General features: G+C 46.7%; 1 protein-coding gene across 1 annotated transcript; it reads right to left on the minus strand.

Annotated features, from left to right (window-relative positions):
* Positions 1-8027: 8027 nt before the first annotated feature.
* slitrk3a (SLIT and NTRK-like family, member 3a) lies at positions 8028-10752 on the minus strand (the record flags this gene model as incomplete). The annotated part of the gene is given in 24 exon segments (XM_080429100.1): positions 8028-8081; positions 8083-8118; positions 8121-8222; positions 8224-8271; positions 8273-8347; positions 8349-8627; positions 8630-8699; positions 8701-8749; positions 8752-8790; positions 8793-8826; positions 8829-8873; positions 8875-8927; positions 8930-8978; positions 8982-9064; positions 9067-9165; positions 9168-9192; positions 9194-9370; positions 9373-9503; positions 9506-9526; positions 9529-9571; positions 9573-9590; positions 9592-9621; positions 9623-9666; positions 9669-10752. Coding segments are annotated over 24 exon segments (2688 nt in total).
* Positions 10753-11740: the final 988 nt, after the last annotated feature.

The following is an 11740-nucleotide window of genomic DNA, read 5'->3' on the forward strand; positions in this document are numbered from 1 at the left end:
ATATATTTAATATTATGTAGTGGAGGTCCTTGGTTCATCTATCTCTCCGCTAAGGGGTCCTTGGCCTGAAAGATCCCTGAACTGAAGTATAACTTAGGCTAGCAGGTGTTTCTCTCTAACCGCTAGGCTTTTGAAGCATACTGGTCTCTTTCTTGAATGGATATCTTACAGAAGTGGAGAGCCCTACAGACAAAAATGAAACATTTTGGGCTTGTTATCGTGTCTTGGAAACTACAAAAAAATGTGATAAGAGCCCGTGGAGCAGGAGAGGTAATCTATAATTGCCTACATTCACATGGCACCCCATTTTTCTTTTATATCACACTCAGGGAGTGGGAAACCTGCAGGGAGTATGACATAAAAGCAAAATGGGTAGCTGCTCTATCCATTCTATCAACATGCTTATTCCACCCTGTCTCAATGAAGATCTGTTTATAGCAGTTTTCCAACAAAACAACAAAGCAGGTCCCATTACCTGAATGCCCAGACAAACACCAAAGCCTGACTGATTCGCTCGCTGACTTCTATTTCAACCACACTGGCCCGTTCACACGGGTCACTGGTAGGCCTCAATGAGGAATTACCTCCAGGAAATGCTCCGATTCCATAAAACTGTGCAGCTGTGTGTGCAGCGTGTGTGTGACACACACACACACACACACACACACACACACACACACACACATACACACACACACACACACACACACACACACACACACACACACACACACACACACACACACACACACGATGGCACTTAGGAACGATCACTACAAACACACATGTATGCACAAATTCATCCCAGGAGGCGATCAGCCCACGTCAAATAACCCACAGTACACTATAGTGACATACATGACTTACGTGACACATAGCACAGTAGACACAAGGTCAGTAGGATAACAGCCTAGCCAATCACTAACAAGGAGATGACAAATGGATGGATAGATGGATGGATGGATGGATGGATGGATGGATGGATGGATAAATGGATGGATGGATGAATGAGAAAAGAGAAGGCCGGCAAGTAGAACCGAAGGAAGGAGTAAGGTGTACGAAGTAAGCAAAGAATAAAGGAAAAGGAGAACAGATTGAGGAAAGGAAGGAGAAGGGGAAATAAAATAGTAATAATAAAATGCCAGGAGTAAGAAAAGCGACAGGATGAGTTCACACATGATGCCGACTCGCTAACGACACTTACATAACCTGCGCTCACACAGTACGACGTGCTTAATGCACGACGGTCATTTTCATTGCAGATTGAATGCGGAGCTCCGAAAAGGCACTGCAGTGGCGGGGGCCTTCAGACAATCACTATGGGCCATTTCACAGCACAATGGACCAGCTCACCACTCTGCAGCGACACGGCACAGACCGAGTCGCTCTACCTGCTTCTCCCTAAGACCAGCCGGGGACACCGCGTCCCACATATTTTATATTTCATGCCAGGAATTGTGCTTCGCCTCCCCCCCCTCCTCCCTTCCATTGAAATCAGTGGAGGACAGTGACTATGTACATTTACTTGAGTACTGAACTTAAGTACATTTCTGGAGTTTTCTTTTTTGCCAATCTAAAAGCTCACAACGCGTCACAGTGTGGCAAGTTGTGAGCGTGTAGATCTACTATTTTCACTAAATGTTAATTTAATGATATACACTTGAGGGATAAGGACACAGATTGCTAATCTTTCTCGCAGGCAAAATCTAAGACTCTAACACAGTGCTGAACGTTGCACTACTCGCACCATTTCCAGGAGAAAGAGGGAGAGAGGCACACGTTCTCAGGGGACCCAGAATTTCATGGGACAGAAAAAAAAAGAGCTGTACAACGCAGGCCGCAGTAGCAAGCGCAGCACAGTCACAAAGAATCGGCACTTCAGCACATCGATGGCTTCTCTGTCGCCCTCTCTCTCTCTCTCTCTCTCTCTCTCTCTCTCTCTCTCTCTCTCTCCTTCCTGTGTCTGCCTGTATCTCTGCTGTTCTTAGTTTATACTGCAGCACAGTAGATTTAACCACTTAAACACTCAAGACTTAAGTAAACTGGACCTGAGTTGTCTCTGTACTTTGTTCTGTCCACACCAAATCTCTAAGCCAAAGTGGTTAACCACATTAAACCTAGTGAGGTGAACATTGGACAAAAATTGAAGAACATTCGGTTGAACTAGAAGAACATTCACATTAGGCGAAAATAGCAGAACATTTGGCAAAAATAGAACATTCCCGAAAATAGGCAATCTACAAGCTCACAACTTGCCGGTATATAGGTTTAAGATGTTATGTCTTTCTTGTGATTCCTGCCGTCTGTTATCTGCGCACGCACGCACGCACGCACGCACGCACGCACGCACGCACGCACCATTGTTTTGTCAAATTGTTTTGTTCTCCTTCAAACGGCGCCTCGTGTTTCCACAAAAAAACTCCCTTTGGCACAACAAATCAAATTACTGCCATATATCCAAAATGGCTAGTGATAAAACAACACATTCTCACGCCCCTGAGGCGTCACTTAACCGGGCGACAGTATTTTACGAGTTGGCGGGGACAGTTGACGCCTTGGGGTAGAGACTGTGACGCCTCGGGCATATAGTGTGGACCATATAGGCTCAACATTGAACGCCATTTAGAAAAACATTTAGAAGGCAGGCACCGCCATCAGAAGCAGAAAGGGTTTGAACGGGTTCCCGTACGAGTTGTGTGAAGCCTGCTTCTGCCAACACAGTTCCATTTCAGTTGCAAACTGATAAACAGAGAATAGTATAAGCAATCGTTCCCTTAGTGTCAACATGGTTGATGCAAAAGGGCACCAACATCAGCATTGTACGAAAGGTACCTTGACCTAACGGCGAAATATGACTCCTTGTGGTGAGAATGCCCTGGATAAAAACACCAGGGCAAATATATTAACAATACCTAGACGACAAATTAGCTACCTAGCCTGCCTACTGTATACAATGTAGCTCAAACAGCACATCATAATCCCATTGCAGGAGCATCCATTACTCCTACTAATTAACACTACTCACAACCCAAAATGTGGTATGCCCTATGTTCCCTCAATTAAGGGTTGGGGTTAGGTTGGGCTCAGGGATAGGGTACCAGCTCAGTGACCTTGTGGTTAGAGCGTCCAAGATTGGGAGGTCGGGTTTTTTCCCTGCTTGGCACTCAGCATCCAGGGTTGGAATGGGGGTAAATCCCTCTGACATACTAGGCTCATGTCCAGGGGGTGTACTTGTACATCAAGCTGCCTCGCGCTAAGGAAACAGGAGATAGGTTCCTGACCTATGGGCCACATGGCTCAGGAACCATCGCTTCCCAAGGCTACTTACTTCGGGATAGAGTTGGGGTTAGGGTTTGGGTTAGGGATAGGACTGAGGGGACATTTAGGCACACTCCCAGAAATCGAGATTTTGCTGTGTCTACAAAACAGTATTTAAACTCCTATCACAAAGCAACATCACCGCAGCACACAATACATGCATAAGTATGTGACTGAGGGCTCAAAGCAAAGTGCACGTGCACGAAAAAATAAGAAAAAAGTATTATGTCCTTTCTGCATACAGCACCTGCACTTTACTGCTACCTCAGCAACATGGGCGGAGCAGAGACACTTTGGCTTTTTCAGCAAACCAAGGACTATTCCCAGTTGCACAAAAAGTTGAGAGCAAAATATACACACACACACACACACTCTCTCACACACTTTACACACGATCCAAATACACACTAAAAGCCTCCGTGTTAATGTATCCAAAGGAACCAAATGGACCTTTACGGGTCCATTTGGTTCCATTCGTACTCTCTGAGTTAAACTAACTCAGGGGATTTTACAGTGTACAAGCTTTCATATCACTCTCAGCCCCTCCATTCGCTCCTCAGTACCTCCGCTCTGGACTCTCTCTTCTGTTAATTGGACAATTACAGCCTCTCTCTGGAACAAAAGCAGAGAGAACAGACCCTTCCTTTGAGTGGCACATCCTTCACAATCCCCCACTGATCGTTCAGCGTTGTCACACAACTCTCTACGCCACTTGTCTTGAATCCCCCTCAGAACACCTTCCATCGCAACAAAAAAAACGAAATAAAAACTCTCTCACCGACCCCTGCATCCTTCCTCCTTTCTTTCTGTGTGTTTCTCTCTCTCTCTCTTCATCTTCCATTCTTTCTCATTCCCCGCTAGCGCTCCAAATCATGTCCGGGCTAATTAAGGCTCTGGAAAAGTAGAGGAACAGACAAATACTGGGCAGAAAGGAAAATGAAGGAAAAAGAAAAAAAGGGAGGGGATGTGAACAGATAGTGATGTGAACAAAGCACAAACGAACACACGCACCGCACAAACGCACGCACATGCAATATGGGAATATACCAGACAAGAACTATAGGGCCCAGACATATTCTGCGTGGAAATGAGGAGAGCAGAGGAAAATAGGGAAGAGAGAGAGAGGAGAGGAGAGGAGAGGAGAGGAGAGGAGAAACTAAACGATGCACTGTATGAAGCCCATTGAACCCATCTCCTTGGGGAAGCCATCTGTATAACAGCAGGGATATTCTCACATTATTGACCATACGACCATCAACACACACATGCTTCACCGAAGGCAACGCTGTGCTGCTATATGACAAACATTCTAAGGTGCTATAGGAGCAATTACGAGTTCATGTCATGGGCTTATGAAAATGTTCTCCATTTAGAAACTACAATGGCAAGGGTGGAGGTTAATAACCACACTAATCACACAGCTTATTGCCACTTAAAGTGACATGTTATGATATTGTTCTACATATGTGGACATTCTTACTCCTTTAACTTGAACACAGTGAGAATGACACCAGCACACAATTACGAGCATCATTATCTCATAGGGGTTGTTATGAACACATTACCAAAGTATTTGCCCCTCTGGAATCAATTGTTTGGCTGGTGTAACATGAATACAGTTAAATAATCCCATCAGCGAAAGGGACCAAGGAGAAGACCATCATAGACGGCAACATAATTGAGGGATACAGGATTCTCTGACTGCTACAACTGAGATACCAAACACATATCGTACGGTAAACCTGGCTGACCCCAGCCCAGGCCAGCACCAAGTCTACCTCCACAGTTATTATGATGATGGAGAAAATGCATGCTACAAAGATCAGCATTGACAGAGAGAAGAGAGAGGGGGGGGGGCAGAGAAGGCACAAATGCATTTATCGAGCAGAAATCTTGAAATCTCAAGAGAAAGGTAGAAGAGCTGAGGTTAACTCCACTGCAGAATATCACTGACGCAATAGAGGGAGAATTTAACCAAGCAATGCATGTTCACATTCAACACAAGATCAATAATCCTCTCTCAGCCTTCTCTCCTAATGTGAACCCACCACTCTAACGCTCCACCAAAGTAGGAAAACACTTGCAGATATTAGTGGAGGAACAATAAGATTTATTCGGGCAAAACCAATCACAATATAGTGGTGGATCAGACAAGTCAATAAAATTAGGCAATATCTTAGACTGCAGCATAATGATCAATGATCCTACAACTTTTCTTTTTTCTTTTTTAGGGGTGGGGGGGGGGGGGGTGGGGGATTTTTAAACAGAATGATGCAGTTTGATTTTAATCAAAGTGAGTGCACACTGAAAACTGCTGAGCCTATACTCTAATCTCTTGGTCTGGGAGAGGGAGGGTTTGTGTGTGTGAGACAGAGAGTGTAAGTGGGGGAGGCGGGCCGTAAAGGGGGATGCACCGAGAGAGAGAGAGAGAGAGAGAGAGAGAGAGAGAGAGAGAAGAGAGAGAGAGAGAGAGAGAGAGAGAGAGAGAGAGAGAGAGAGAGAGAGAGAGGGGGGGAGGGAGAGAGAGGGGGGAGGGAGAGAGAGGGGGGAGGGAGGGAGAGAGGGGGACGGGTTGTAGTGTAGGTTGTTGTGCCAAATCAAATGGCCTTGGGGTAATGCTGCACTGGTAACACAGCTTTTGCTGTATGTGAAGGTGACCACCACTAAATGTGTGTTAACAACAAATGAAGAAGAAGCCAGTGGAATAGAGGTAAAACCATTTCATTCGCAGGCATGTAAGCAAAAACCGACGAAGATCAACTGCTGCAAGTTATGGTGGAGCACCTAGAAGTCTTATCAGCTCACGACATAGCTGTCATAACAAAGCACACATCGGAAACGATACCTTTCCAGTTAAACCGTGGGTCACTATAAGTAAACCAATTTGATTTTAAATAAATTGTATGACACGCACAACATTATGCAGTCCTCCCCCTTCAACATAGACATTACATGTTTCATTGCATTTTCACCAACTTGAAATATATAGGCTATCCCATGGTGGCTATAACAAAGTAAATTTGGAACCACTATGGATCATAAATTTGGTATTTTAAATTCAGGTTTGATGTATTTGGTCCAACACTATCCAGGTATATGTTATATTTACCTAAAATCTAAATCATGCAACTGCCTAAGAAGCGAAAGATGGTTGCTGTGAGGCGACAGAGAGGGCGACTGGTAACTGAATGCCTCCTTGACGCCCTCCTGTGGAGTAAATCTGTAATGTCACATTTGCACTAATTTGGGGGAATTAAATGTGCAGCTCACTTCCACTCAGCTTTGGCAAAACATTATACAGTAAACAATACACTGAGAGCCGAGGGGCATTCAAATGAAGCCTAGAAAATGTGGTGGCTACGTCCAGATCTTTTGGCATTTTTGCTCCATTTTGCTTCCAAGCAAATCATATAATTAGACAGTTTCACTTGACCCTCTTCTGCATCCTAAAACTTCTTAAACCTCACCACTCTTGTGTCTCTGTAGCTATTTCGTTCACCCCCAGCATTACTTCTTGGTGCTTTGTCACAGCTTTCAAACACAGCATTTTGACAAGGCACAACACGGCATGGTGTTGCAACCACGATACACTGCCTCAGCCTGTCTAATAGAGCTCCCCCAACCAAACGCTCCGTGGCAGCATCCTTTTTTTTTTAACGTTTGATTGAAGAGTTCGTTTTTATTAAGAAGGCTATACCAGACGCATAATCACTATACATTGATTTAACATTACCTTTACAATTAAATTCTTCACTGAAATTACAGAATAAATATATGCACATTTTTTTTCTTCAAATCTTTGTGTGAGAGAAAACATTAAAAGTGCCTCCTACAAAGCCGTTAGTGGGTGACGATGACAATCCAGAAGCAATGGGAGTGGGACAGGGTGTGGGGGGGGGGGGGGACCTTAACAAAGTGCATGGGATATCCAGAAAACCTTGAGCGTCATCATATAATATTCACAAATGTTTTACCATCCGTGGGTCGGTGCGTCCAGTTACGAGAAGCACCCTGATATAGACAGTAGTCCTCATTAATAGTAATAACCATATTAATAAGATATAAAATTAAATAGAACACTGAACTGTAAATGCGTTGCAGTATCTCTATAACGTGAAGTGATAGTTCTGAGCAAATACCTCGCTCCTGCATGGGAGCGAGTGCATGCAGCAAACTGCAATTCATTTTTAATATATATTTATTATATATATAGATTTTCTCTTTTAATCATTTCTACAAACTGTATGTGCACGGCTTCCGGGTATTTGTACATCCAGGTGAGAGATAAAAGAGACAAACTCGAGCACCGTGTCTGGGAGACGTCCAGCTCCCGTGTGTCACGGTAACTCCACCGTCAGAGCGTGTAAAAAGGAGCTCGAACAACGGAATATCATTTCGGATGTTCTTTAATAGCCCGGCGCCCCCTTTCTTCTGTCTCTGCTCCCTCCTGGGCATATAGACACATCTATTTAAATATAAAAATAACGGCTGTTAACACTGCTGGCTACTCTGTAAAAGGCACTTCATTGAAATATCTGAGAATGGCCTCTCCTCAAAGCGATTATTTGGGGGAAACGTTGTAATATAATATTTCATTTTATATCATAGCTGCTTTTTTATTTTGTATGTTTCTGGTACTGGTATTTTTGGTTTTGTTTAGAATTATGGTAAAAAGGTGAGTGTTGTTTTGTGTGTTATTCTCCGTGGGTTTAAGTTGTTAAAAACAGATATGATTTCTCCAGGACTTCGAGGTAATCCGGCTTCCGTTTGGAGTTTGGCCCTTAACTCGAGGTAATCGCTTCTTGGGTGGGGTCAGGGTAGCAGCCTTTCCCTGCTGTGAAAAGCAACGTCTCCTTCAGCCGCGCATCCTGCTGCAGGTCTGGGAACTGCATGCCCGGCGGATGTGGCGTGCGCCACGTGCATGTCCTTTAGTTTTGGCACGGTCCCATACAGGGCAGTCTACGAAGCCACGGTTTGGCGTGGAGGCCTCTGGCTTGTCAATCACGTCGGATGTGGGCCAGAGCCCGCCAGTTCTCGTGAAATCCCGCGAGATCGGCGGTGGTTGTGTGGTTGACAGTGACGATGGTGTTGAGTTGAGAGTTAGACACGGCAAGTGTCCACTCTCTCTCTTTTTCTAACAAGGTTCTGTAGTTACTGCTGCTGCAGCCTCTATTGTGCTTCCTTCTCGGAAAACTGCCCTCACCGACTCTCCCGCTATCTCTCCCTCTCTGGGCTTTATAGATGGGATTGTTACACTTTGAGTCACTGGGTGGGGGATAGTTATCATACACATGTGCCGGGTTGCCATTGCGCCGTGCCGGTGTGGCTGTGCGGTGTGAACACTGGGCGTTGGTTTCTCCGGCGAGCCGGTGTTCCAGCAGTGCACTGCTCGGCGGGTCCTCGGAATATCCGCACTGCATCTGTATTCCGCCAGGTCTACCTCAGAGCTGCTTCGGAAAGGCAGCTTCTTCTGCGCCTGAGGACGAAGCAAAAAAGCCCAGGCAGCAATGAAAACGTGCAGAGATGAAGAGGATAAGGAGGCTAAGAATGAGAACAAGAGAGAGGCACGGCTCCCCTCCCACCGGCCTCCCCCAGGTCAGAGCGCCCTGTGTGAGGTCAATCACCGCCGGGCAGAGCGGCGAGGGGCCGGGAGGAGTACCTCAGTCAGGGCAGATGACCTCAACCTCCAGCGAGCGCAGGTCCATGCCATAGGCAAAATCGGGCGTCTTGCAGATGACGTCGCCACCACGATAACAGACGAGAGCTTCTCCAGCCACTGCTTGAGGGGGATGATCTCACAGGTACAGTCCCTGGGGTTCTGGTGCAGGTCCGATTGGACTAGGCGTCCAGGTGCTCAAGGACACCACGCATCGCTCAGGGAAAGGAAATAGTTGTTGCGCAGATTGAGGCGGGCCAGGTTGGTGCCAGCGAAGGCGTCGTTGGGCAAGGAGCGAAGCAGGTTGTCATTGAGGAAAACCAGCTGGAGGCTCGGCAATGAGGGAGAAGGAGGCGGCTGGATCTCACGTATGACGTTATACTCAAAGTAGAGGATAACGCAGCATCTTGAAGCCCCCTGAACATCCCTGGGGTCAGTTTCTCAATATCATTGCCATTCAGGTATAAACTTTTCAAGTTGGGCAGGTTGATAAAGGCGCCCTCCTGGACATAAGATATCCGATTATTCCTAAATTTAGTAAATCCAAGCTGAAAAATTCCAGAAATCTGAACGGTAGATTTTCTGTATCAGGTTTCCCACTGAGATACAGCTTTTTATGCATTGAGAGGCCGTGGCAAGAGCTCAGAGAATATTGTGAAAGCTCTTCTCTTTGCAGTTAAACTGTGAGCCCCAGGTCCAGCAGGGCAAATGATGGGGATGGGAGGCCTGGTCTGGTAGCCAGCTATCGGAGGCTGGTTAATGCCTGGGTAGATACTACGAGGGGTTGGTGGGTTCTTGGTGGGCCGAGGCCGCTTGGTGGGCTTGACATGCCTCTCCTTGTACTCCACGGACGAAGCGGTGTTGTGAACGGAGGAAAGCATAGAGGAAGGTTTGGTGGGCCATGTGTTCTCGTTGTTGAACGGGACCCGGGGGATGCCCAGCTTCGCCTCAATCTCCGAGTCGGAGAGTGACGGACAGAGCTCGCTGCGTTTGATCTCGCGCAAGTCTTTCCCGTGAAAGTGGAAGGGGTATTCACATGTGATCTCTCCCACCAATGCAGTATAAGGGATTCTCTCCAGCCAGGTTTTCAGCTGAACAATATCACACGCACAGTTCCACGGATTCTCCTCCAGCTGAATCTCCATCAAGCTCCGCCCGATATACTCCAGTGTGCCCTTGTACGGCAACATCTTTAGTCTGTTTCCCCTCAGGTCCAGGTGTGTGAGTGACACGGACCGGAACAGAAAGCTGGGGAGCACAGGGATAAGATTGTCATTGAGTATGAGCACTCTCAGTTTGTGGAGGTGCCTGAATGCACCGCTCTCGATCCGCTTGATCACATTATAGTCCGCCTGGAGGTACTCTAGACTCTCCAGCCCCAGAAAAGTGTCATTGCGGAAAACCTCCAGCTTGTTCTCGTGCAGGAACAGCCGTTTGAGGATCCCCAGGCCACTGAAGGCTCCCGCGTGAATGTCCTGCAAAGCATTATTCCCCAGGTTAATGGATATGGCATTGTTGAGGTGGAGGAAACTGTTAAAGTACAGCTTCCGCATGGAGTTCCTCTGCAAGTTGAGCTTGAAGGGCCGGCTCCATATCTGGGAGATCTGACTGACGTTTGTAAATCCCTTGCTGTCGCAGTGGACGTGGAAGATGCCCTCCTTGACCTCACAGTAGCAGGGCTCAAAGCAGGGCTCGTCGATCTCCTCCGAGTCCTCGAGCATTGGCATCGGGGTGGTCCATCCTAAAGCTATGGTGCTCAGCAAGGTAACCCACAGCATCCTCGCTGACACCCGAGGGATGAAGTCACGGCTCCACGGGCAGAGCCACTTCAACGAAGCACTGTTGAAGTAGAGAGAAAAAGAGAGGGAGAGACATTACATACACATTACACACACACACACACACACACACACACACACACACACACACACACACACACACACACACACACACACACACACACACACACACACACACACACACACACACACACACATACACACACACATACTATAAGAGTGTGGTTAAGAGAGAGAGAGAGAGAGAGAGAGAGAGAGAGAGAGAGAGAGAGAGAGATTACACACACACACACACACACACACACACACACACACACACACACACACACACACACACACACACACACACACCACACACACACACACACACACACACACACACACACACACACACACACCATACTATAAGAGTGTGGTTAAGAGAGAGAGAGAGACGCCGAGAGAGAGAGAGAGAGAGAGAGAGACGAGAGAGAGAGAGAGAGATGCTGTCTCAATATTTGAGACATTACATGATGACATTGGAGACGTTAAATGTTGCAGTGTTGCTGGGTGGTTCAGACAAAATATAGTCCTAGCACCGGCTCCCACCGGTGACATATCCAGCAAAGCAAACAAATCTCCACTTTCAGAATCCTAGCGTCACCATAAGGAGGCCAGTGTCATCCATTATGCCGCATATATAGCAGTAAGGTCGCAATAAATCAAGCTCAGAGATGCTTATCCCCGTGAATAAACGAAGGCAACAGCAGGTGGATGGGTTGAGTGCGGGGAGAGGCCGTCTCTTCTGTATTTATTACATAACGGGGACCCGACCCTTCTCCGGTAGCTCAGGGTCCAGAATAAGAGCGTTGTTGGTGTTCACCAAAATGAATGATGGTGCAGATACGACAGATTAATCGTGCCTGGTTCTATCACAAGCACTATAGCTACTCTACAGCAGTGGTTCTCAACCTGGGGGTCGGGACCC

This window comes from Gymnoscopelus braueri (assembly GCF_963280865.1).
Source record: "Gymnoscopelus braueri genome assembly, chromosome: 5".
Lineage (NCBI taxonomy): Eukaryota > Metazoa > Chordata > Actinopteri > Myctophiformes > Myctophidae > Gymnoscopelus > Gymnoscopelus braueri.